We start from the raw sequence: 26119 nt of genomic DNA on the forward strand, positions 1-26119 counted from the left end.
CTTGCTGTATAAACTTAGTATTGATAAGGATGGGTTTAGTTATAGATTGAATTGCATAAATATTTATATTTTGAAACTATGTTTTATTTTATTTCAGCAAATGCACCCCTTAGTCTTCCATTGTTCAGCCAAACAGATAATCTTGTCCTTGTTTAGCTAACATTGATTTGTCAAGGTGGTCAGGGTGGTAAATAAACCTACAAATTTATTATTTTTACATAAACTCATCCTACATCATGTAAAGAACATGATGTGAAAATATAACTTAGATATATTTAATATTGAATGAGTAAGGTCATCTCAAAATGCGAAATGAATGAGAAATCAATAACTGAAAATCACACTTTGATGCTGTTAATCCCAAAATTAGACTATGAGACAGGATCTCCCAAACAGGCATTTATTTTAAAGACATTAAAAAGCAAAATAGCATTAATGTCAGCCTTATGCATACTTTGCAAGTAACATCTGCTCTATGATGTTCATCCAGCAGGTGGCACACATGACAATTTAAAGGAGGTACAGAAAGGTTTAATTTGGTCTGACGCTTAAGTTAACAGCCAACAAGTGTGTGTACACAGCAGTCTTATATAACTTAATGGAATGTGGAGATTATAGCAGGTTCAGTTCAGGTTTGTATAAGGAAACAGATGATTCATAATAATTGAATGCAATGTATAAATGGAGACTACTGCCACATGGCCTCACATGCATCTGCATTTACAGCAAAAGAGAAAGACAAAAATATTACATATTACAAATATGTGTAAAAAATATGTGTAAAAAACAATATGCATGAACTAAGAAAGCAAACATTTTTCTTTTTCTTTTTTTACCATTAAATGTGTTTTTACTGGTGGTTTCAGATGCTCCTTCAGCCCCACTACACTGTAAAAGCTCCTACACTGAAAAAGTTGAAACTACTTGAATAAATAAGTCATTTAAACTTTTTTTGACTAGTTAGATGTTGTTATAAATTTAAACAACAAAATGCAATAACATAAGCCTATTCAACTTTATTGTTTTAAAATTTTATACCAACTCTTCACTAGTCAAAAAAGTTTAAATGACTTGTTAATTCAAGTTTACTGTAATCTTTAAATAATTTAATATTATTATTATTAATAATATTAAAAAATAAAAAATGTGCAGTTATTATTGTACAGAATATAGGCCTATATGGTATAATAAGTTACGTTACAATATCCTTAAATAGATGTAAATACAAGAACAGTTTGCTAAAGAGTAAATTAAGACATTTGAGCTCTCTCTATTTATATCTTTGAGTCATTATCTTCTGTTGGCCTTCGATACAAGCTTCCCCCCAAAATCCACATCACCTTATTGAGCCGATAGAAAGCATACAAGCCGGCCACAATCAGAACCACACCAACGGTCAAGAGGCCAATATAGAAAGCCATCATGAAACCATTGTATAGTGCAGTTGATGGGACAGTCCACAGGTACATCCAACCATTGTAATAATTGTTATGCACAATATCAGGTCCATTATCCAGGACAATCTTATCATAAAAGCCTGGATCGTTATTGTACACCACATTACTAATCTTAATGTTCACCTCCTCATCTGTAGTGGATAACAGAGAGGTTACTGTAGAAGTACTTGTAAATGGCTGGTTAGATGTAGTCACAGGAGATGTACTTGTAGTTGTTGTGCTTATATCAGTTGTTGGTTGATATGGTGAAGTCACGTTTTCTTCACTTTGTAAAGTAGCAGTAGTAGTTGAGATCATATAAGCTGTTGGGAATACACTCTGACCACATTGAAGATCTTCATAGGTCAGGTTCTGCAGCGGATGATCTCGCAATTGATACGGTTCCTGGCATGCTACTCCTTTTTCCAAGTCATTCACAATCTTTGCGTTTTCATGAATCCATTCGGCAATACCTATAATGCTGCAGTTGCAGATCCATTGGTTGCCACTAAGGGAGAGTGAACTTAGTGCACTAGCATTTACAAAAACATCTCCAGGTAGATATCTCAAATCATTGTTGTTTAGGTTAAGTGAATGTAAACGTGGGTTATGTTGGAAGATTTGTGCCGGAAGAGACTGGAGCTTGTTTTCTTGAAGCATTAATATTTGAAGGTTACCTAAAGCTGAGAAGATATCAGGGTGCAGCTCCATAAGCTTGTTGTGTCTCATGGAAAGCTTGTTCAGCTTGGGCAGGCAACAAAACAGGTCTTTGGGCAGTGTGGTAAGATTTTCGTTAAAGTGTAAGTGGAGTAATTTTAAGCCAGTCATGTTAGCAAAAAGGTTCCCGGGGACGGTGACTAGATTTGTTTCATAAAGGTAAAGTTCTTGGAGCCTTGGCATCTGACCCACCAGCTCAATGGGTAGTGATATCAATGGGTTTTTGTACAGGGTGAGTTTGGTAAGGTTTGGCAAATAGTAAAAGCTCCTGGGTGGAAGAAGTTGGAGTTGGTTGCTAGACATCGAAAGGGTTTGCAGGGAAGGCATGTGCCAGAAAAGTTGTGGAGGTATTTCTCGAATCTGGTTCTTATGTAGTAGGAGCACCAACAGTTTGCTTAGGTCATCGAATAAGCCGCTTTCAAGAGTCTCTAGCTGGTTGGAGTAAAGCACCAGGGTCTTCAGTTGCCTAAGGTTGTGGAAGACGGTTCGTGGGAGGTTCCTCAGTCGGTTCCCTGCCAGGTTTAAAAAGCTCAGCTTGGTCAAGCTCTGAAAAATGTTGGCGTCCAACTGAGAAATGTGGTTTTTGCTGACATCCAGCTCGGTTAGGTTAAGCAGTCCCTCAAACATTCCTGAATTTATGGATACTATCTGATTATCATCTAAGTGCAGTTGCTCCAGGTTGCTCAGCTCGGCAAACACTTTAGGTGGGAAAATAGACAGAGCGTTTGATGACAATTTGATGGAGCGAAGCTGCGGAGCTCCATAAAAGGCTTCTGGGTGGATGGTGTTGAGAGAGCCTTGGGTAATCCTCAATCGCAGGAGAAGGACAAAGGGCTGGAAGCTTCGTTCTTGGAGAACTTGTATTCGGGTGTCATTAAGCAGGAGTAGGAAGGTGATGGTGGGATCGAGTGGGGGTATGTCTGTGATGTCCCCTGTGCATTTTGCAGAACCCTTAATGTCACACACGCAACTGCTGGGACAGCGTATGCTGAGGGTGAATGGAGGCAAAAGCAGAAGAATTGTGAACCACATTCTGTCAAGCTGGGGAGGGAATATAATTACATGTTAATATAGTTATTGACCAGATTGCTCAGTTTTCATTTGTAAGAGAAAAATGATCATAAATATAGAATTATTTTATTGTGAATAATATAAATAAGCCCTAATGCCCTTATGATAAACACAAAACAATACTCTGTTTGAAAAAATGAAATATGCATTTTTGTGATTATAAGTGCCAATGAACTTACCTTTTATAGCCTGAAGACTGTCTTGCTGAAATGGATGCGTTGTACTTTTAATAACCATAGTGTAGTGTTGTGCTCTTCCTTAATACTTATCTCAGTCTGCAGTATTGGCCACATGGATGTCTGTATCCGCCTTGATTATATTTTTATATAAAATGTATTTATTTTTATAAATTTGCCTGTTCTACTTTGTATTCCCTATAGCTGCTTTGCTACTATGCAAATCTGTGAAAAGTGCTGTAGAAATAAATGTGACCCAAAAAATTACACAACTATTCAATTTACATTGAAATATAGACATTTGTACTTGTGTCTGTTGGACATGTATTAATCTATTACTATTAAAATCACCCAAATTTAGACTGTGGTATTTTCACTGTAAAAAGGTGGATCAACCCAAAACATCACTTAAATTGGTAACACTTAAAATAAAATTCAACTTAAACTTTTCAAGTGAAATTTTAAGTTGAAATAACTTTTTTAAAATTTTAAGTGTGAACAACTAAAGTAACACTTTATGTTAATCCAACTCTTCACTTTTTATAGTCTGGTTTCTAATGCATCTGCATATCCTGAAAGAAATAGTTCATCCAAAAATAAAAGTTATGTAATTATTTACTCACCCTCAAGTTGTTACAAACCTGTATACATTTCTTAGTTCTGCTGAACACAAAGGAAAATATTTTGAGCAATGTTTGTAACCAAACCGTTTTTGAGCACCATTGACTTCTATATTGTTTTTCTCTCCTACTATGGAAGTCAGTGGCAGAGTTCTGCACGGGTCCATTTTTGGAGACCCGCTCCCGCCTGTACCCGCAAAGTTGAGCACCCGATCCAACCCGTCACCCGTGATAATATCAAAATTAAATCCGCAACCACACGGACCCATTAATATTTGTCCTGTTACCCGTACCCGCACACGCATAAATCACACACGCTAAAATCATTCCAATTAAAATGCTTTATTTTTTATCTCGTACATCTCTCAACATCACAACAGCGTCATAAATAGGCTAATGAAACAGGCTAATGTGCGCTTTGTTTTCCACCCGTTTGAGACACTTTTATGCGGGTATCCGTGGGTACCCGACCCCAATGCAGGACTCTGGTCAGTGGTGCTTCTGCTCCTTCTGCAAATATCTTTCTTTATGGTCAGCTGGACAAAGAAATGTATACAGGTTTGTAACAACTTGAGGGTGAATAATGACAAAATTTTCATTTTCCTTTAAGCACAATGTTGCATGTTTGAAATAATGTAATGTAAAACAGTGTCTAACCACTAGAGGGAGACAAGAGGTCTTAGTAAAGCCATTTTTGTATCTTTCATGTGGAAATAAGAACCTTTGGCTTTATACAACTATTTGAAACTAAATGTAGTAAAATCCATGCATAATTATGTGATTATGTTGGATACTATATTGCACAATGATATTAAAGAGCAAAGTCAAAAAAATTCTGTTAATGTTTTATTAATATAACATTTACATAAAATACATTACTTTCATAGCAGTACATATATATGTAATAGATACATAAATACATTATGACTACATCATAATTATCATGACACATATAATTTCATATAAAAAATGTTCTGCTCTTAGGGAACATTTTTGGGAAGCAGATGATCACAGTCCTGTATCTTCATTCTCAAACGCAGTATTTCCAGAAACAGGCTACAAATAAATTAGAAAACACATTTATTTACAAAGTTTTTTCTCATGTAACTGGCAAACACTGTAAATTTGAAATAAAAATGCAACCCACTAACAAAAGTGAAATCAGGTGTATTTGTTATTAAATATATAAATTATGTCATACATTGTGTCATTCTTGTAGAGGCATAGGGATCTGATGTAGAGGGGTATATATTATAAACCTTATCTGCTTGACTCTTGAATATTAAGTAACATGGGTGACGTAACATATCAATTAAAAATATTTGCTACACCCCTGTTAAGCACAACTGGTTCACGGCCAGTATTATCAGGTATTACCACATATTAACTCCACACTCACCGTCATTTCTTTTTTTAGGTATCGATCTCTCTGTTTCTATTGCGTTAGACATCAGCTGCCTTTCTAGATTAAGCTGTTCTTGTAAGGCTGCAATCTGAAACAGATTTATTAAAGTAAAGGTTGGCACCAAACTAACAATGGTCTTATTTTATTTAATATTAAACTTAATCCTCTGCACGTGACCAAAAATAAACAAACCTCATGTAGCTCTGCAATTTTGCCGGCCAACTCCAGTCCTGCAATATATCAAGAACATGTGAGTAAGGTTGTATAGTTGTACATGATTCTAGATGCATGTTATTGAGTGACATTACCCATTACATCCTCTTCTTTGGCAGGAAGAATGTTTTTGCGTAATAAATACGCTAGGATCTTGCTCTGGACATCTGAATCATCCTTTAAATGGTAAACCTGGTTCACTGTTAAAAAACAGATTGGAAATATATATTTCAGATCACAGCCAATGTCAAAATTTTGGTCTTAGATACCACAAGACCTTTTCTAATAGCTCAAAAATATGTATAATGTGATGTATCGAGTTAATAATATGCTTCAAACACCCTTCATACATTACAGAGAGCCTATGTAACAAAATGCAATAGATTTTCACATGGTTACATATTTGGAATTCACACAGAGATACACATGCATGTTTGTTATATTTATTATATATTATACTATTTATGCAATGGACTCAAATTAACCCCAAACAGGAGCAACGCTATTTAACATATCACTATATGTGCATATTTACTTTACATTAAAGCAAAGAGATCCAATTTCATTTTACTTGCTAATGGTAAATACAACAACACATTGCTTTCAATACTGAATAAGAAGTTCATCAAGTTACAACAATCTTCTTGTGTCACTTTCTATATTTCTGCAAAAAGACATTTACTCACCTGGACTTGCGAGACTTCGTGTCTGAACTTCGAGAGCACTTATCAGAAGAATTAAAGCAAGGAGTCGTGGAAAGAAACTTCCTGAAGGTACTACGTCCATGGCACAGAGGAATTGGACACGATCTATTCGCTCGTACCTGACCGAACAGCTTAATGCTGAAGGTCCATCAGAAGGGTCACTTATAATCAGGTGTGGAGACGCGAAGATGTGTCATCACTGTAAATCAAAGTATGACGCTGTACGTGTTGTCAGACAGCCATATCTGAAAAAGGTCTGTGACAGGTTCGACTGATGATCTGAGGCGTCTTCAGGGCCAACGACCACATATCAATCACATTGTTATAAGAATGGCCATGTTGGGACAAGAGTAAATCACTAATACTGAGTATCATTAATCTATATGAAGATGGTAGAGTGTTCCTGGCATTCTTCTTTTAATTTACCTAAAAGTCTGTGGACGTCTGTGGTTTCATTTTGGTGATATAAAAACATGCCTGGTATTATAAAAGCCCATTTTGGTAGATTGATATCTGCACATGTTTTCCTAAAAGGGGGTAGCAATTTTGTCTCCCAGCAAGAAGGCCTCTGGTTTGAGGGTAGGAGGCCTTTTAGTTTAAAGTTTGCATGTCAACGTAATTTCTATGACATTCTTGTTTGTCTGTGGTAGTAGGCATAACACCTACGTAAAGGGAACAGTTACACCCTGTAAGCTCAGTAGTAGATCATTGCATTAGCGGTGCATATAGTCATGGGTTCAAGCAGGGAACACACATACTATGTTTTTGCCTTGCAACATGCTGATAGTTGCTTCAAAGCATCTGCCAAAATGCTTAAAGTGATGTAGCCTAAATATACACCTCTGATAGAAACCTATTAAATATCATGTTCCTGTTGCTCAAATGGTATGTGTTAGCAGGGCAAAAGAAACAGGTTTGATTCCCAGCAAGCACACTTGCTGATAAAATATGCTATACCTTGAATGCATTGTAAGTTTTTTGGATAAAAATGCTAAAGCAAATTTAAATTTTCCGTATTACAGCCTAATCAGGCCTATTGCAGAAATCTTTATGCTTTATGAAGCAGTTTTTAAACAAATGTAATAAATATCGGCTACAAAGACGTTTTTTTTTAATTAAAAGAGTCTAAAATAGCAAATTTTATATATATTTTATTGTAAACGGTTCCCTTATGATCATTATATCCTTTGAGCTTAAACTCGGACATAAATATTTCCCATAATTGAGTTTTAACAAACCTGACAAGCAGGGACCAAAGAATTTCATGCTCGCGCTGGTTCAGGCGTGTGCGTGTTGACGTAGTCGTAGGTGTGTTTGACTTGCGCAGACAGATCAGCGTGTGAAATTAAAGTACCGCGAGAGCGATACTAGAGTAGGCTGTTCCTTATACTCTCGCGGTACGTTGATGACATAGATCAATCGGTTCGCGAAGCGTCGCATGAACTCGAACACGCCTAATGTTTGCGCGTGCGTGGTATGTCCATCCCGCCATCCGTAGGAAACATAACATACACACATTGCGTTCCTTTCCAGTGTGTGTATTGTATGTGTGTGTGTACTTGTGAGCTCATAATACTCATCTGAGAGAGAGAGAGGGAGGGACAGACAGCGTGAACGAGAAGAAAGCCTGGCGACAGAAACCAATCAGAGCGACAGCTCGCTGTAGACATCGATCGGGATTTATTTATCGGACCGAAACCGCCATCTGTCTGTCAAACATTAACCTTCAAAAAACCCCAGAGAAGCATTAGGGCGTTTTGAAATATCGCCGACGACATGGCTGATTTCAGTATTGATCAGAACAACCTGCCTGGCGTTAAAGAGGGTGAGTGAGGATGAGGATGATGATGGTGGTGGTGGTGGTGGTGAGGCAGTGCGTCTCTGCATTAAATGAAAAGTGCGAATGGCACGCGCGCTATACATTAAAGCATTATAGACAGTAGCCGTTTCTACGGCGGTAGATTGCTGTCAGCTGACGGTTATGGTTAAAAACGACCAAAACGATTAAATATGATGACGTTATTATAAAATGTAAAGGTAAACTGGTATTTTTCTTGTCATTTAACCGGTTTTCTGCCATAATGTGTATGGAAATCTTTACATAAGGCGAAAGTCAATCACAGACGTTGAATTAGCCTTACTCGCTCACAGCCAAACCGCTTTAAATCGTTGCCTCTGTTGTCTTTACGATACAAAATAACGTATAAATGAAAGGGTGATACTATGTATTGATGATAACTAGTATTGTTGTTACTGTAACGTGCGTGAAAAGGTTAGCAGTGAGCGTCATATTGGAGCAGCAGAGTCAGCATTAATATGATTTATTGCCCTAAAAAGTCTTTGCAAGCCCATTTTACTCGTCTAATTTCAACCAGAATTGATAAAAAGTGTGGAGTGGGTTGTATTTTTTATAGATAATTAAGTCATTGTTATTCTAATTAAATCCCATGATTCAGTTGTACTACAGTCAGTTACTACATAATGTAAGAACCTGATTTACATGCTATCAAACAATCTGGAAAAAAACATTATAAAGAAATAAAGTGCGTTTCCAAGCCTCAAATTGCGTTCTGAAATACTATATTGTAACTTTTTAGTACTTTAGTGCTTAAAGTCTTTGCTGTTCATACATTGCCTTGTTGAAGATCTGTTAAATATTTCTGACTTTAGATGCACAACATTATCATGAAAAAACACATTCCACATTTTGTCTGTGGGTTTTTGTTTGTTTGTTTCTGTAAAGAATGTTTACCTTTGTGTTTTTTGTTTTGATTTTAGTGGTTTCATGTTCAGGTTTCAGCGTTTGTTTTTCCACTAAAGCTTCTCTTATATCTTTCTGGAATGTCGAGGATGTTGGCCTGGATAAGAAGTGCAGGCTTAAAAAATATGCTGTTTTTGCTGCCCAGCTAAAGCCTCTGGGGATGCATTCAATGTTGGTTATGTTTTTTTGCCGTAGAGAGGATTCAACTTCACTAATGTGGCTAACTGTTACTTTCAGTGTAACGGAGCAGAATGTTGGCATGCCATGTTTAGTAATGGCTTTGATATCAAAGTCATCTTAATGGATTAGAAATTTTTATCAACTTGGCTGTCATAATACGTGTTTTGTTTGAATTTGTAGCATCCTTTAGTAATCGAAACACCCTGCGTACTGTAACACTCAATTGATCACTTTCAACGTAATGTTGTTATGGGAATTGTGATAGTAGTTTGGATTTGTTTTATAATGACCAGAATGTATCAACTACATGGCTTTTGGCTAATATGATGCTAAACATGGATAAATCAGTTTAAAAAATGGGAAATGAGAATTTTGTTTTCATATCCATTATGTCTCAAGGATAACTAACACAAATAAATCGACCAGGTTTTCACAGTTGGCTGATTCAGTCGCATGGCTTGTATATCAGTTTGTCAATTTTTTGATGGACTGATTTAACTGCATATCGGTAAAGCACAATTTTTTTCATATAAGCAAAGTTGTATTGTGGAGTGCAGGGTTTTTTTCCGATAAGTTATAGCTGATAAATCCTCTCAATCAAAAAAGAACAAGATAATGCAATGAAATTGAGCTCCGTGTATAGTAAAATGTTGAAAACATCACTAGTTTAGAGTTCAATGTTAATGGTCATTATGTGAATGACTAACATTCAGAAAATGTAATCTTCAGAATTTAGTTAATGCAAGTTAATATAACCACCAGACTATCAGTATCAGCAGATATCACTCTGCTATCGGTATTGGTGGAAAAATGTAATACTTTTATTCCTGCTGTGATAATTTTTATATCTCAAACATTTTCTATTAGAATCAAGTCATATACATCACAACTGGGCAGTTTCCCAGACATGGCCATCTTAGCACCAGACTAAAATGCATGTTTGAGTCGCCTTAATTTTAAAACACTTTGTACTGACATATCTTAACATGTATCAGTGGCATTGTTTTGTGTCAACAAGATGCACAAACTTATTGTTTTTGTAAGGTTTGTTTGTAAAAACTGCTTACATTTTATCCTAATATAACTAGTCCTGGATTAATCTAAACTTTGTCCGGGAAGCCACCCCAACAAGTCTTGGGTATTCTTAAAGCGAGTAGAAAGCAATTCAGTAGGAGTGGGGCATGATGGTCAATTACATGAGTCACCCAACAACTTCTTAGTAAGTCAGGTTGGATATACCTACAATTATGCCTCAAATGTGCCTTATGAGGATCATGTTAACGCAAACCCATAATTATTCAGGACTTATTTAAAACAATTAAGTCGACTGCAAGTTCAGGCCACCCACGACTAGTTGATTTTGAAGTTGTCATTTTCACATTCCTAAAATACATGAGGCTTACAGACTCACTTGTCCTATGATCCAGCGTTACTTGTTTATTAATCTGCGTGCTAGTTATTCCATTGCTATGTTTGAACAAGAAGTAAACTCGCTGGAATGAGAGGGGCTTTCTTTATGAAAAATAAATGCTGATCTCAGTTCCTCATAAGGATCTACGAATATCTCAGTCTTGGTGCGTACCAGGCTTTATTAGGGTTATCTCGATATAAAAACAAGGTGTTGCTTAAAAGAGATTATGAGCAGCAGATGGACAGTATCTTTATTTACTGGTCTGCAAAACTGGCTTAATCTTATCATCTTCTTTTGTCTGGCACACACAGAGTACATAGTGTGTTGCACTGAATCATGTAATTTAGTAGTCAGTACTCAGAAGTGTGTAATGTTGTCAAAATGGTTGCGGTCTTCACACATGTAACCTGAGCATACAGTGGAAATATGTAAATAAGTGTGAATCTTGGTTCATTTCACAGAAAAGTGATGCCTTTCAAACTGATTTGCAACCTTTATCTGATTCTGATTATGGAAACGAAAGTCTGTCGTTTTATTCGTTTTTCTCTCTTAAATGATCAACCATGTCTCAATGGTGGACAGAGAAGCACAGGTGCAGAAACTTACAGAAGACAGAAAAGAACGAACTAAAAGAGGATGTGGAGGACGCAGTTTCACTTTCTGGAGTTATATTTATTTGTGGGCCGAGGTGATAATGGCCTCATTACAAAGAAGTTTCTAGACCAACCCACCCTGTCTTGGAAAAGACTTGTTTTTTTATGAAATTGCATGCATACTCTTAATGCATTGTATGTGCATTGTATGTTCAAATATATGTTATAGTTACAGTATATGGGGAAAAGGTCTTTATTTGACCTAGGTTTGTGCTTTGAGCTGCCTGCATGAGTCTAAAACTGTGACGTAGCTCTGTGTTAACAATAAATAATCCGGTCTGCATATCTCTGTTGATCTCTGTTTGCAGTGTGCCGGGACTTTGCTGTGCTGGAGGACCACTGTCTGGCCCACAACCTTCAAGAACAGGAAAGTAAGTAGTTTTGTATCATCCTATGCACTTGAATGAGAATGTAGGAAAGTTGCAACCTGTGAAACCTAGCAGGTTTTTTGGGGGTTTTGAAGGAGTCGTTCGTGGTCATTACTGTCATTCCCCTTCTGTTAAAAGAATGTAAGGCATGTAAAATAAATTACTGTCAGTTGCAAGAACCAACTCTGAAAGTCAAGGCTGCTTTATGACTTCCCCTTTGGTAGCAATGGGGCACATGAACAAAAACATAAATACAGTATAATGTTGGTCGATCATGACCAATAAATATCAAGATATCAAGATTTAATCCATAGATACAAATGCATGGTTAATTCAGTGGTTATTTAATAAGTAATGATTTTGCTTCTCTTTCTTAATGTGTGCTTATAAGAAAGCATGATGGAATTACTAGTAGTAACTACAAAGGCTGAAAGTTACAGGATTAAATAAATAAATTAATACATTTAATTAATTAATAATGTATTGACCACAGCTCATATGTTATTAGGGTGAGAAGCAAGCCATTTACAAATCTTAAACAGTAAATGTTTTTGTCCACTTTGAGGTCACAAGGACCTTAGTTGTAACGTCCTTCACTGCTTGATATAACACTGTGCAAAGATGTTGTTAAGTCAAAGCATAATCGTCTGCACAAACTGTAGGCTACTATCAGTCTGTGATCACAGCTGAACTCTGAATGGACATGGATTGACGCACATCTAACCGTTTAGTCGGCAGGAAGGTCACGTTCTCTGTATATTCTCAGCATTTGTCTCACGTTCTCATTCTAAAATATTTTAGGGAAGGTAGTCATCAACACTTTTGAACGTTTCTTAGAAGAGAATAACTACATTTTAAAGATAATTTTGTCAATTATCTATCAATTTTGATAATTTTGTTGTCAACGTTTCAAAATACATTGGCGTGTTGATGGCCTTAAAGCATGCATGAACTAAAAGCTACAGAAATCAGTTTTTTATTTTTGGGGGGTTGTCTCCTATAGCAAATCTGTGACCCTGGACCACTAAACCAGTTATAAGGGTCAATATTTAAACTTAAGATTTATACCATCTGAAAGCTGAATATTTGGCCAAGATACACCTATTTTTTGAAAATCTGAAGTCTGAGGGTGCAAAATATTTGAGGGAGAAAATTTGCCTTTAAAGTTGTCCAAATGAAGTCCTTAGCTACACATATTACTAATGATAAATACATTTTTTATATATTTCCGGTAGGAAATTTACAAAATATGAACATGATCTTTACTTAATATCCTAATACATTTTTGGCATAAACATGTATAATACAATGTATTGTTGGCTATTGCTACAAATGAAGAGTTCCAAAACGCGATAAACGCCATTTAAAAAAAAAGAGTTACTGCCAGAATCAGTATTATATCAGGTCAGTATTTAAAAGTAAATTCTTAATTTATGCAAAAACCAATATTCATCATGTTATTCTGTCATCTTTTCTCCCTTTTTTCCCAAAACGCAATAAACGCCACTCCTCCTTTTCTGCAGAATGCAATATCTGCTCAACAAATCACAGCGCACCATTCCATGCAATGTAAACAAACAATGGCGGCGCGTTAAGTACACGGAATCCTAGTTTTCCTCATCTACTTTGTACTTCGTGATCACCAAACAAACAAAAACAAAATAATACTTTAATAGCATTGATAAACCTGTGGTGTTTTCTGTGACGGGAAAGAAACATAAGCCATCAACATCTAATAATTTCCGCGAGAGGCACTCGGGTGCTTGTTCTCCCGACAGCATCAAGCTTCTGTCATGCTAACACATTGACCCCAGGGGATCTTATGAAAAACTTAATATTATTTTACTCAAAGTCAACGAAAATCAAGCAGGACCAAAACATTTTACAGCGGATCGCTGTGAAAAATGTATAAGTATAACCACAGCAATGACAGTGTTATGAATATGACAAGTAAGTGTTTTGGTTAATGTCATTAATGTTTATTTTTTAATGGGTGTATACCACTAGTCAACTAAATGAATATAAAATGGAAACGATGAATGCCCATTTATATATTGATTCAATACATTTATAGCATTTTTTTTTATTATTGTTTTTATAATAAATCTTTGAAAATTAAGTTATCGATTTCAATTTTTCATGTTTTTATAACCTAAAGAAGATGCTATGTGAAAGTTTGTAACAGAAAAATTGTGGTTTTCATCTTTCTTGGTATAGAAAACACGTTTTTACCAAAATTAGTCAAAATGAATTTATTGCATTTTGGAACCAAAGTCTTCAAATATACCTGGGCTACTTATGACTACTTTGTGGTCCACATTTATGTTTCTGTGTTTTCATCACCAATGAGAGATACGCTAGACATCCAGAATCACGGTTCACATCGTAAAAACGTACGTCACAAAACTGACCACATCAGCCCATAATCTATCTGATTTTTATAATTGTCTAGTTTACAGTTATTTTTTCCATAAGAGCTTTTATACAATTTAACAAAACAACTCATTTGGCCATTAAATTAACATCTTTAAACTTTTTTCAAAGACTTTCCAGCTGTATTCACATTGATAAATTAAAGGAAAAAAACATTTTTATTGACAATAATTATATTTTCTGAATATAAGAATATTCTGATATAATTTTAAAGCGTAAAAGAGTATTTGATCTTTTAAATTAGATTATTATTATGAAAAGTATTGAAAATGTCAGATTATTCAGTAAAGCTTATGGGATCTGACTGAGATGTTTCAGCATCTGTTAAGCACTTTTATGATTTAATGAAATCACTCATAAGACATCTATATCATGTAACTATTAGGTGGATGCTTTAAATTATTTTCTTCTGGTCTTCTTTATTATCAGTAGAACGTGTATCTTATGGTCACTGTCACTGAATCAATAAGAAGCGTATGGGAACATGACGCTGTTTATAGCGTCACCATTTAAGATTTATGGACCTGCCACATTGACTCATTGAGATGGCAACATGTTTGACGTCAACTCTCAAAATCTTTTCTCATTCGTAAATGTGATTGCTTTGCACCGATCAGCATCAACAAAGAGTTATGTTAAAATTATAAGAGTCAATTCAGCATTTCAACTTGAATTCATGTAAAAGCTTTTTTTGTACCAAGTTTGAATTTTTGGCATGATAAACATCCACATTGCAATTTTAATTCACATTTATATTCCATTTTTATTATTGTATTTTAGTGGTTATTGTTTTTGTTGGGTTTCCTTTATTTCTATTAGACCCAGAACAGTTTTTCAGGTCTTTTTTTAATAGATATATGTGTCATGTGAAGGTCTGCAAATTACTTGTGTTGGTGTGAACCGTTGTCTGTACACCTCAATGTTTCATTCACTCTTCCCCTTTCCAGTCGAAAGTCACTTGGCGAGCAACGTCCATAAGAGTCGTTTGGTACAGCAGGACCTGCGGGTGGCCAAGCGTCTGCAGGAGGAGGAAGACAAAAGGGCCAAAGCCGAGAGCAAGAAACATCATCAACACCTGTAAGAGCCTCTTAAACCCTTTGCTGCCAATGCAATAATGATCATACAGAGGTTAACAATGAACAGTTTAGTCAAACATTTGGAAACCTGTTGGTTTAAACCAGCCAACATGAAGCATTGCCATCTTCTTATAAATAATTTATGTATCAGTGCGTCCCACTGTAAGCTGCCCCCTGTGGGGCAGTCAGATGCCTCATGCGGTGCAGTGCCAAATGGGAAATCCTGTTTGTTGAGCTAAGCACTGTCAGTAGGAGTAAATGACATTACAAAGATGTCCTGTTTGCATTTTACATTTATAAATTTGGCAGAAAATGTAATAGTTTATAATAAAATACACTGCAAGGTTGTGACCCAGCACGAAAGCCTTGTGAGGGTCATAGTGTGCAGATCTAGTAAATTGTTTTGACGTTGAGTTATGCCACTCGCGGATAAAGCATCTCTTCCTGCTGGATGATGTCTCAAGGCCTCCGAGCTGATTGTATCATCAGGGTTTTGTGCACGGCAGAGACCAGTGAGCCTCGGGGGAAGTCATTGCATAGCTCACTGTAGCAGCTATTTGCTTTAGCATAAATGCACATTGGTTTCCAGTAGCAGAGGTACAGAGCCAGTGGAAAAGTACCAGGTTTGGTGTATTCAATATATTTTGGTAAGCCTGAGATGCATCCAGTTTTACAAGTGCACATAGACTGCCGGTCAAAAGTTTTGAAACACTCACTTGTTCTTTATTTATATATTTTTTCCACAGTACAGAATAATAATAAACTCATCCAAACTATGGCATCACACCATTGTAACTGTAGGAATTATGTTGGTGACTAAAAGCATCCAAAATAAATCAAAACTCTGTTATATTTTATCATCTGAAATGCAGTCACCTGTTGCCTAGAAATTGCAAAACTGAACTTGTGCCATTTTATCAAGAAGCTTTTTAAAGTTTTACCTTGGTATGAATTTTAAAGAATATTGAAGGAGTTCACATTTCATCTAGGCTCATATTCGCTGTTTTTCCTTCAATATTCAGTCATCGATTTCAAAAATGCTTTATTATCTGTTTGGGACAGATATATTTTTGTCTACAAAAGTAATTTCAAGCATTTAACCATACACCTTCAAATTAAAAAAATTTTAAGATCATAGTTAACATTTCAGTCAAGTGTTTGAACACTTTTGACCGGTAGTGTACATACTAGGGATGCTCCGATCAAGATTTTTGCAGCCGATACCGAGTACCCATTTGTTGTCTTCATGATCGGCCAATACCAATGCCAGATACAGATTCTTCAAGCTGATATGCAAGCTCTTTGATGACTGTAAAATTTTTTCTAGATGAAGTAATACCACAGATGTTGCCTTTGTTATATTACTTGCAGTAGATAGGTAGCCTATATATATTTTTTTATAGAAAATCAAATAAATAAGCACAACAAATATTAATTCTTTAAAGAGCAATTTAATATGCCTTTATAAAGGCTTATGCCTGTAAAAAGTAATGCAAATAAAACTTCACAGACTTCATTGTATGAATTAAATATACAAGCATTCATATAATGTACAACAGTTCTTCAGTGAAAAGCAGAAATTATTTTATTAAGAGGTGAATTAGGTTACTGTAGCATATACACTCACCTAAAAGATTATTAGGAACACCATACTAAAACTGTGTTTGACCCCCTTTTGCCTTCAGAACTGCCTTAATTCTATGTGGCATTGATTCAACAAGGTGCTGAAAGCATTCTTTAGAAATGTTGGCCCATATTGATAGGATAGCATCTTGCAGTTGATGGAGATTTGTGGGATGCACAATCAGAACACGAAGCTCCTGTTCCACCACATCCCAAGGATGCTCTATTGGGTTGAGATCTGTTGACTGTGGGGGCCATTTTAGTACAGTGAACTCATTGCCATGTTCAAGAAACCAATTTGAAATGATTCGAGCTTTGGGACATGGTGCATTATCCTGCTGGAAGTAGCCATCAGAGGATGGGTACATGGTGGTCATAAAGGGATGGACATGGTCAGAAAGAACGCTCAGGTAGGCCGTGGCATTTAAAAGATGCCCAAGTGGCACTAAGGGGCGTAAAGTATGCCAAGAAAACATCCCCCACACCTGCACTGTGGTAACAAGGCATTATGGATCCATGTTCTCATTCTGTTAGCGCCAAATTCTGACTTTACCATCTGAATGTCTCTACAGAATCGAGACAGGCAACATTTTTCCAGATCAGGCAACATTTTTCCAGTATTCAACTGTCCAATTTTGCTGAGCTTGTGCAAACTGTAGCCTCTATTTCCTATTTGTAGTGAAGATGAGTGGTACCCGGTGGGGTCTTCTGCTGTTGTAGCCCATCCGCCTCAAGGTTGTGCGTGTTGTGGCTTCACAAATGCTTTGCTGCATACCTCGGTTGTAATGAGTGGTTATTTCAGTCAAAGTTGCTTTTCTATCAGCTTGAATCAATCGGCCCATTCTCCTCTGACCTCTAGCATTAACAAGTCATTTTTGCCCACAGGACTGCCGTATACTGGATGTTTTTCCCTTTTCACACCATTCGTAAAATCTAGAAATGGTTGTGCGTGAAAATCCCAGTAACTGAGCAGATTGTGAAATACTCAGACCGGCCCGTCTGTCACCAACAACCATGCCACGCTCAAAATTGCTTAAATCATCTTTTTTCCATTCTGACATTCAACTTGGAGCTCAAGAGATTGTCTTGACCAGGACCACACCCCTAAATGCATTGAAGCAACTGCCATGTGATTGATTGATTAGATAATTGCATTAACGGGAAATTGAACATGTGTTCCTAATAATCCTCTAGGTGAGTGTATATGTGGTGTATATGATGTTTGATGGGGATGTGAAGACACATTGCACTGTTAAGATGGCAGCACGTCCTTATAGAACATACACAAATATCAGTAAAGGCAAAGAGAGAAATCCAAATTTGCAGGTCGCACATACGCAAAGGGTTGTACAAATGCTCGCACAGCATAAAAATGGTCTCCAATTGAGGCCACATTCAGGAGCCCTATGATGACAAAAGTAAACAGCAAAATCGGCTCTCGAGATTTTGGTTAGGACCGATCAAGTCATTTAATGCAATGATCTGCGGCAGATCGATCGGGACATCCCTAGTTCATACAGACGCATACTGTAGATTATGGTCTAAAGAACCCGGCCCCCGGGGCAATTGTGGCATATCCTACATCCCTCTGCGGCAGTGTCTGCTGTCAAAAATATCCAGCCAGCCCAAATATTTATATTTACCTAGATTTATTTTTGTTGATAGTTGATTTATTCACATTTCGCGTCTAAGGTGCTTCCTTCTCAGGAAGGGATTACACACATAAGTGAGTTACTAGATGAGCGATACATAACTAAAAAACAAACTTTGACTTCTGTTTACAAGATCAAATAAATTTGTAACACAGTTCACACAGTAAAAACGTAAGTCACCTTTTATTTTTGTTTACGTGCGAGTTCATTCAACTTCTACATGTGAGACCTATCCCTAGTAAGCACTGTAATTAATTAGTTGGCTAATTGCAAGAAAAATATGTATCTGTTTATAGTAACATATGTGTTTTATAACTTGTTACACACCCAGCGCTGTACAATTGTCATTCAAAAATGCAGTCATCTCTTGTCCACAAAATGAAGCCCGCGGTGGCTGATGTGAGAACTCGGGTTTGTTAACACAGGTGTTTTGTTTTCTTGTACTCCGTCCCATCAGCGAACGCATCGACAATGAAATAGCTCAGGAGATTCAAGAACAACTGGTTCGGCAGGCTGAACAACTGAGGCAACAGGAGGAGAAAGATGAGGTGAGAGCCAGACACACACACACATTCACAGTATGTTAATGTTGGCCATTGGCACGGCACATAACCACACATACTGTACATCGTTTGTTATAGCATATATTTTTTCAACACTTCTGTAAACGTAGACTTAACTACACCCACACTTTGTTTACATCTTTTGTATTGTCTTGAAACGCCTTTCTTCAAGGTAATCTTTGTGTATTCCACTAGGCCATCGCCCGCAAACTGCAGGAGCGGGAGATGAAGGAGAGAAAACGTCAAAAGCAGCCAGAACCAAACTTTGAAGACCCGTACTTCGAAGACCAAGGTGTGTTGAGCGCCACCTGCTGAAAGGTGGGAGGTGACTTGTCCTCTGTACTGAAGGGATTTTAAAAAATTCATAAAAAAAGGTTTACAAAGACAGCAACCACCTTCTTCACTCCTCACATGTCACGTTTGTCACCCCCCCCCAAAAAAAGATTGACTACGAAGCCTTAAATATGCTGGTTTGTTTCAGCTCTTTCAGACAGTTACAGTTAAGGATGCTGTTACTGTAACTCATTTCCGAATGTATTTCAAGCCTCAAGCACTCCACATACTCGAGTCTATTTGTTGTGAACTTAAACAATTTGCGGAATAACTCGACCACATGTTAGTTTAAAACTCTTGTGTGTTCAATAAACACTGGCGTATTCTGCAAAGGCTTCTTAGCCTCACAACAAATGCTGCAGAACTAGACATGCAGGATGTTTGTTTCTTCCCAAAGTTGTTGACCCCGCCCTCCCTCAGTGGTTGCTGTTGCATGCCACTGGTTGCATTTGAAATGTTCGCTTTCACCAGTTATGTAATCATTCTCTCACGCGCTAATTTTCAGGCATTTTGGGCCGCCCATAGGGTCTTTGTGTGCCTCAGTAAACAAACATCCGATTTCATCTGGCACTCGATCTGTCATTCATACAGTAGGTGCCTAATGAAGAGAGCTTTAGGTGTAGTGTGTAGTGTGCAAACACTGATCAGTTGGTCATTGTTTAAAATCTCTTTCCTTTTCGTTTCTCTTGATGTTTTGTAAAGTGTGTGTGCGTGTAAGGGCCGTACCCTGTACATTTCAGCGTACTATAATTGAAAAGCTCAGATGCAAAATCCTTTAAGTGCGTCTGACATGTTTTTATCAAGCTCTTAATGGATTCGGTCAACAAACTGGTATTTCTGAATGACCTGAGGCTGGGATTATGCAGATTTGAGGCGAATATATTTGATGAACGTATAATACGTGCCGAGAGCATTCGGTTGATATCATAATCTCATTTTGATGGAGGTGGAGTTTAGCCTTTTCTGCATCTGAGCTCCTCAATAGTTTGCCTATGTACACGTGTATAAGACAAGGGTTCCCATGGGTCCTTGAAATCCTTGAAAGTTTGTGAATCTGGGGGAAAAGAATTTAAGGCCCTGGGAAGTTTTTGAAAATATACATGCATAGATACAGGTCGTTGAAAGTGCTTGAATCTATTTTATGCAAGAAGTTTTCTGAAAAACAAAATCCATATTATTCCCTTTGTAGTGTAGGATAATATCATAAAATTTCTAGTCTAGTCACGCATGCTAAACTGTTCACTTTAAATGCTTATATCTTCTGTATGCAAATGTTGATTCATACCAAAATGCTTTTTTGCATAGTGACAAATGAAAACGTCTCTGGTTACGTATGTCACTGTTGTTCCCTGAGAAAGGAACGAGGCGCTGCGTCTCCCTTGCCATACTTCCTGCGTCCCTGTAACGCCGTCTATGGCAATATTTCAGATAGAGATATACTTCCTGGCTCCCGCGTCACCCTGTCTTTGTCGTTAAGCCTCACCATTGGCTGAATTTGATATACACATTCAGATGCACTTATCCCTGGTGGTGTCCCCAAAGTGTCACCGCAGTGACCCAGCGCGAGTTCCCTCGAAAGGGATCTGTAACAATGTATCTTAAAAGGTAACACTATGTAACCTTGGTCTTACTTGAAATGTGTCCCCACATTTAGTCCTTGAATTTGAGGGTATTGGACCTGGAAAGTTTTTGAAAGGTCCTTGAATTTGAAGTTAACCAAGGTGTGGGAACCCTGATAAGATATATCCACCATGTTGCACTTTGTCTAGCTGTTTCTAGGCTTTCTTAAGACAAACTTCATATCAGACAGTTTACTAATGTGAATCTGCACATCCCTACTACCCTGATAATCACAGATTAGCTGCACAGTGCATACAGAGTAAAAGATCCACTCCTAGAGATGGCTTTGTTGGATATCTTTAGCTGGCATGTATATTGTCTCTCTTTCCCAAACTGTAACAGCATAGCTAAGCTCCATTCACACGCCAGCACGCATATAATTGCACAGCATTTATGCAGTGATGTGTGTAGTTGGAAGGAGGGGATCAGGCACGTTTATGTAAATCCTCACCCTACAGTATAAATCTATTATAATGAACTTGAGTTGTAGGAGAGGGCCAACAACATCAAATTTGGCACATGTGTGTGTAAACGCTTAGCGGCAGTTTCCCAGACAGGGTTTAGGTTAAGCCAGGACTTAGGCCTTAGATATATTATAGGACATTTAAGTAGTTTGTACAAACATACCTTACAAAAACATTACTGGTGTGCATCTTGAGACAAAATAATGCCACTGATATACGTTAAAATATGGCGGTACAAGTTGTTTGTAAATTAAGGCAGCTCAAACATGCGTTTTAATCTGGGACTAGGAGCCCCTGTCCGGGAATCTGCATTCAGTCTAGATTTACTGTAGTCATAAGTAGTAGTTATAAGTGGTTAAGTTAGGTTACTTTGCATGTTTTACAGTTATATTAGAAATAAACAGGTTTGAAGCCAGTACATTCACTTGATAACACATCAATATCTTATAGCAGCTAAAAACTCTATAAAACTCTAAAATATAGTGGTGGGTTTCTTTCCTAAAATAACAGACTTGACTGCAATAACCTAATTCATTCTTATGAAACATTCATAATGAAAAGAATATGGACTTTTCTAATGTGTTCACATGAAGCTTCTGCTACCAGAGTCCAAAATTAACACTTGCAATGTAACGGTAAATTTGCCAAGTAATTTACAAAAATTTATTCTCAAACACTTTTAAAAAGTTAATATTGGACCCTGGCTGTAACATCTTCATTTGAACAGCTTGGCACTACTTATCTGTAATAGACTTGTTTGCTATTTGACTTCCTGCATTATTAGTGAACTAACCCCTTGTGTACTAACCCAGTTAAGTTTTTTTCTCCTTATCTGCACTCCTTTTCCCCCACACTTGATTTTAGCCTCCCGACCTCCGCTGGACCCACGACACCAGCATCCCGGTTCTCTTTCTCCGGGTTATAAAAAAGAAAGGTATCGGGACGACAGTAGTAGCCGATCCCCATATGATTCTTCTGACCCAGACAGAAAAAGATATCCCAATAACGGTCACGCTACCCGAAACAGATATCCAGAATACGACCCGTCGGAATCTGGATTATTGAGGCCTCCAGAAAGTCCAGGGAGGGGGAGGTACCCAGAGTACCATTCACCCGAGCGACGACCAAAACACTCAGAAGACTATGCGAAAGAAAGAAACGCACCCCTAGATCTCGATTACAAAGAACCTCGCAGAAGAAAAAAACAGGATTTGATGGAAGAACCCAGAGACAACCAGGAACCTATAGTGCGCAGAAAGGAAAAACCTACCAAAGATTATTCTGCTACACAGGAAAAAGAAAGGAATAGGGATAGGGAACGAGAAGGTAATGGACAGAAAACCAAAGAAAGACCAAGGGAGAAAGACCACAGGGCAAGAAGTCGAGATCGAATGCTAAGCGGAGATAGAGTTGAAGAAAGGGGCAGAAATTTGGACAGGGAAATGGACAGAAACGGCCATAGACACGGTAGCAGAGATAGACACAGAGAAAGAGTCAGAAATGGGAATAGAGAGAGACACAGAAGCAGGGAGCTGGAACTAGACGATTACAATCGCGAACCAAGTAGAGGACGGTCAGAGGAAAGCCTGGAGTGGGAGGACCACAAGAACAGACAAAGGCTACCATCAGGTCCTAATGATGTGTTTGAGGAGCTAAATCTTAGAGGTCCCTCAAATGAGGGCCATTCCTCAAGAGAAAGAGAGAGAGGTATGGACCTAGGTCCGGTGATTTTGCAGTGCCCTCTGGTGTTGGGAATACTATCAAACTTAATATTCTTTATGCACTGGTGACTTCCTTACTTTTCGGGTGTGGGTGTAGACTCTCTGAAATGGTGTGCATGATTTCTTTGGCACTAAATCTGAATTCAGATTCAGTTTCTGAATTAATTTGCACAAAAATGTCTGCATGAGCTGCTGAAGTGCTTATGTTAACCTGAAGTGTAATATTTAAAGTGAACTCTGATGCCCCCTTCAGGCCGGAGGATGCATAGAGAGTATGGAATGACAGAAGCGACACATGGCTTGGCAAACTTGGACCTACAAGACCAGGAGTTGAAAGACTTGGAAGTGGCACGCAGGTTACAGGAAGAGGAAATTAAGGTATGGTGAATAAATTAACTGATCGCAATGCTCAAGGTATATTTGATTACATGTGTATTTGTTTACTCATTGCTTATTATTTTAAAGGCAAGCCAAATTGACAAACACGCCGCACAAGTTGCGCAAGATGAGGTACGACTTTGTTCATTTTTTTGTGCAAATTTGGGTCGTCGTGACTTTTAATATGTTCAAAGTGTAATCTGGTTTCTATTTAAATTTAAGGAATTAGCCCGCCGGCTGATGGAGGAAGAGAAAAAAGAATACAAGAGATCCCGAGACAAAGATAAACATGCCATGGAGAAAAAACGACATGAACTGGAATACAAGGTAATTAACATCCCACTTGTCCCAAGATGATGCTGAACATGGGATTTTACTGAAGACTAATTTATTCTGCTGTAATTGTTCCTCTCTACACAACTGTCTGAAATGCTCTCTTCTGTTATATGCATACAAGCCGATGCAAGAGGAAGTCGTACGACCACGAACAAGGGAAGAAGTGTATAGAGGAGAAGAAGTTTATAGAGGTGAAGACGAGTACCAGAAACTACGACAAAATCACAAACCTGCAAGGCCACTTTCAATCACTGCACATATGCATCCCATAATGCACTATTTGTGTAGCATGCAGATCTGTTTGTGTATGTAAACCTCTTCAGTGACTTAAGAAGTTTCATTATAGGGATTTATTTAAGGAAGTAAGAAGTGCCCTAACTAGGCCATAATCAGTAGGCATCTTTCTTTTGGACTCATTTTGTCTGCTTTCGTTCCAGGCCACCTCCACCTACACATCACTACGAGAACATAAACCCGAGCTACGCTTATGTGGAGAGCCCCTACTCCCCTCGACCTCCGTCAAGACCAGAGGCGGCTTACAAAGGTACCCAATGCACTTACAAATTCAATTGAGGTATCACGTTTTGCAAGTCAAATCGCTTATGATCTCCTTCCTGGCCTTCTTCTAGGTGCCTATTACAGACAGTGACCGTAAACCTCCGCCGCTGTCCAATCACAAGCCGTTCCTTGCTTTTGGCTTGTTACTTTGCGAATCAATGAAGAGGGAAGGATCAAAAACTGTTTGCGAGGCTTCCAACAAAAATCTACTGACACTTTATTTTTTTCTTAAAGTTTCTCGGTCAGCTCAATGTATCAGGTGAGCTGAATTTGTCTCTTTGTGTCGTGAAAGAGTATTTTATCTCGGAGCTATGAACTAATGAGCGACAGGGACGGTTCCTGTTCGCTTTGATGATGTGATGTCTTATTGTGGATGACTGGACAGGAGGGATCTACTGCACAGCTCTATGAAACAGCCAATTTGTTTATGCCATGCTACTGAAGATCAACATTTGTTTTCTAGCACACTTTCTGATTTCCAAGGATGTTGTAAAATGAAGGATGCTTGAGTATATACAGCATAGCTTTATGCTATATATTTATTGATTTGAGAGGATATATTTTAATATTATTTTCAATTTGTCTTTAAATGCTGATTGTTTGACCCTTTTAACAAGACTGTTACTTCAAACCAGTGATGTAATTCATTGACGAGATCTACTTAAATGCAAAGTTTAAATATCTCGATTGAATGCCAATATCTTGTTTATATAGCTTGTTAATATACTTTTCATTGTAATCGAAGCTAGACATTTCTAGACAGGAAGTCAATTAAAATCACAAGGTGAGGCTCTTCAGTCATGTAGCCTTCACAGTTGTTTCTAAAGTAAGAATACGATCAAAGGTGATTTTTTTTTTACTTTTGGCATCACTTCATGGTCGTGCATTATTTGTGAGCAACTTCACGGATACTGTGGGCTCAAGATGCCCAGCCTTCGGGTGCCTCTGGGATATTTTTCCTCTCACCTACAGTGTCCAAAAAGTGTCATCTCATTTTATCTACTCTGTAGGTGGGTATAGCCCTACTGATATGATCCAGTGTTCAAGTGCATGCTAGCTGAATGTGAACTCTGTCTGTGGGGTTGAGTCTTTACAAATCTTGTTATCTGGAATCAAAAACAGTGGCCACAAAATACAGCTCTACTCATGTTTTATTTTTATACATTTTTATTTATAGTTTAAAAACAATAAAAAGTTTAAACAGGCATGTAGTAGCATTGATGTTGGTACAGTTGTATTCATAGGTTTATAAGCTTGCATTTTCATATGCTAAATTTACAGTGCATTCAAACTTGCCAGTAACAAACCAGCGTGACTCTAGCAATGTTTATCTGGCACTTTCCATGAACGGGATACAACATAAGGCTTGAAACAATGACAATGAAGCTTAATTGTGCTATCAACAAAGGGTGACTAAACAGATGTGATGTGAAAGGTTAAGCTAAATATGAGCTGTTTAATTTTATATGGTTCAAACTTGCAATTACAGTGAGGCTGGTTTTAAATTGATTTCAATATTTTTAGCAATAAATAAATTCATAAATGTAAAGAATATGTAACATTTGCAGATAAGTCTTCATTTGTATTTCTGTGTCTCTTATTTCAATTTTTAGGAGAAACATCTCACCCCAAGTTCAATTCAAATGG

The 26119-nt window shown here is 37.5% G+C and overlaps 3 protein-coding genes across 4 annotated transcripts; 1 reads left to right on the plus strand and 2 right to left on the minus strand.

The window, feature by feature from the left end:
• Positions 1-386: 386 nt before the first annotated feature.
• LOC129452823 (uncharacterized) lies at positions 387-3541 on the minus strand. The gene is made up of 2 exons (XM_055216860.2): positions 3404-3541; positions 387-3194 (listed from the first exon to the last, which is right to left on the minus strand). The coding sequence occupies exon 2, from the start codon at positions 3183-3185 to the stop codon at positions 1275-1277; it is 1911 nt and encodes a 636-aa protein (XP_055072835.2). The 5' UTR covers positions 3186-3194; positions 3404-3541; the 3' UTR covers positions 387-1274.
• A 987-nt stretch (positions 3542-4528) lies between these two features.
• uts2d (urotensin 2 domain containing) lies at positions 4529-7573 on the minus strand. Its single transcript, XM_055216866.2, has 5 exons — positions 6325-7573; positions 5734-5838; positions 5618-5655; positions 5420-5513; positions 4529-5076 (listed from the first exon to the last, which is right to left on the minus strand). The coding sequence occupies exons 1-5, from the start codon at positions 6422-6424 to the stop codon at positions 5051-5053; spliced, it is 363 nt and encodes a 120-aa protein (XP_055072841.1). The 5' UTR covers positions 6425-7573; the 3' UTR covers positions 4529-5050.
• Positions 7574-7774: 201 nt separating this feature from the next.
• Positions 7775-25677, plus strand: ccdc50a (coiled-coil domain containing 50a). Of its 2 annotated transcripts, XM_055216861.2 has the most exons (12): positions 7775-8167; positions 11656-11718; positions 15096-15225; positions 18957-19047; positions 19258-19354; positions 22344-23186; positions 23454-23578; positions 23666-23710; positions 23801-23905; positions 24036-24151; positions 24352-24458; positions 24544-25677. In XM_055216861.2, the coding sequence occupies exons 1-12, from the start codon at positions 8119-8121 to the stop codon at positions 24561-24563; spliced, it is 1791 nt and encodes a 596-aa protein (XP_055072836.2). In that variant the 5' UTR covers positions 7775-8118; the 3' UTR covers positions 24564-25677. The 2 variants fall into 2 exon arrangements, with proteins under 2 accessions (XP_055072836.2, XP_055072837.1); XM_055216862.2 differs by lacking the exon at positions 22344-23186 and having other exon boundaries at positions 7788-8167.
• Positions 25678-26119: the final 442 nt, after the last annotated feature.

The sequence above is a fragment of the Misgurnus anguillicaudatus genome, chromosome 23, assembly GCF_027580225.2.
Source record: "Misgurnus anguillicaudatus chromosome 23, ASM2758022v2, whole genome shotgun sequence".
Taxonomy (NCBI): domain Eukaryota; kingdom Metazoa; phylum Chordata; class Actinopteri; order Cypriniformes; family Cobitidae; genus Misgurnus; species Misgurnus anguillicaudatus.

What these genes read in the sequence shown, in the direction of transcription:
- LOC129452823 (XM_055216860.2), bottom strand. Translation starts at nt 3,185, where the DNA reads ATGTGGTTCACAATTCTTCTGCTTTTGCCTCCATTCACCCTCAGCATA.
- uts2d (XM_055216866.2), bottom strand. Translation starts at nt 6,424, where the DNA reads ATGGACGTAGTACCTTCAGGAAGTTTCTTTCCACGACTCCTTGCTTTA. An exon ending in CAAAGAAGAGGATGTAATGG is followed by an intron (nt 5,656 to 5,733) that starts GTAATGTCACTC and finishes GATATATTGCAG; the next exon opens with GACTGGAGTTGGCCGGCAAA. An exon ending in ACCTAAAAAAAGAAATGACG is followed by an intron (nt 5,077 to 5,419) that starts GTGAGTGTGGAG and finishes ATTTATTTGTAG; the next exon opens with CCTGTTTCTGGAAATACTGC.
- ccdc50a (XM_055216861.2), top strand. Translation starts at nt 8,119, where the DNA reads ATGGCTGATTTCAGTATTGATCAGAACAACCTGCCTGGCGTTAAAGAG. An exon ending in CCCGTACTTCGAAGACCAAG is followed by an intron (nt 19,355 to 22,343) that starts GTGTGTTGAGCG and finishes ACTTGATTTTAG; the next exon opens with CCTCCCGACCTCCGCTGGAC. An exon ending in CTCAAGAGAAAGAGAGAGAG is followed by an intron (nt 23,187 to 23,453) that starts GTATGGACCTAG and finishes TGCCCCCTTCAG; the next exon opens with GCCGGAGGATGCATAGAGAG.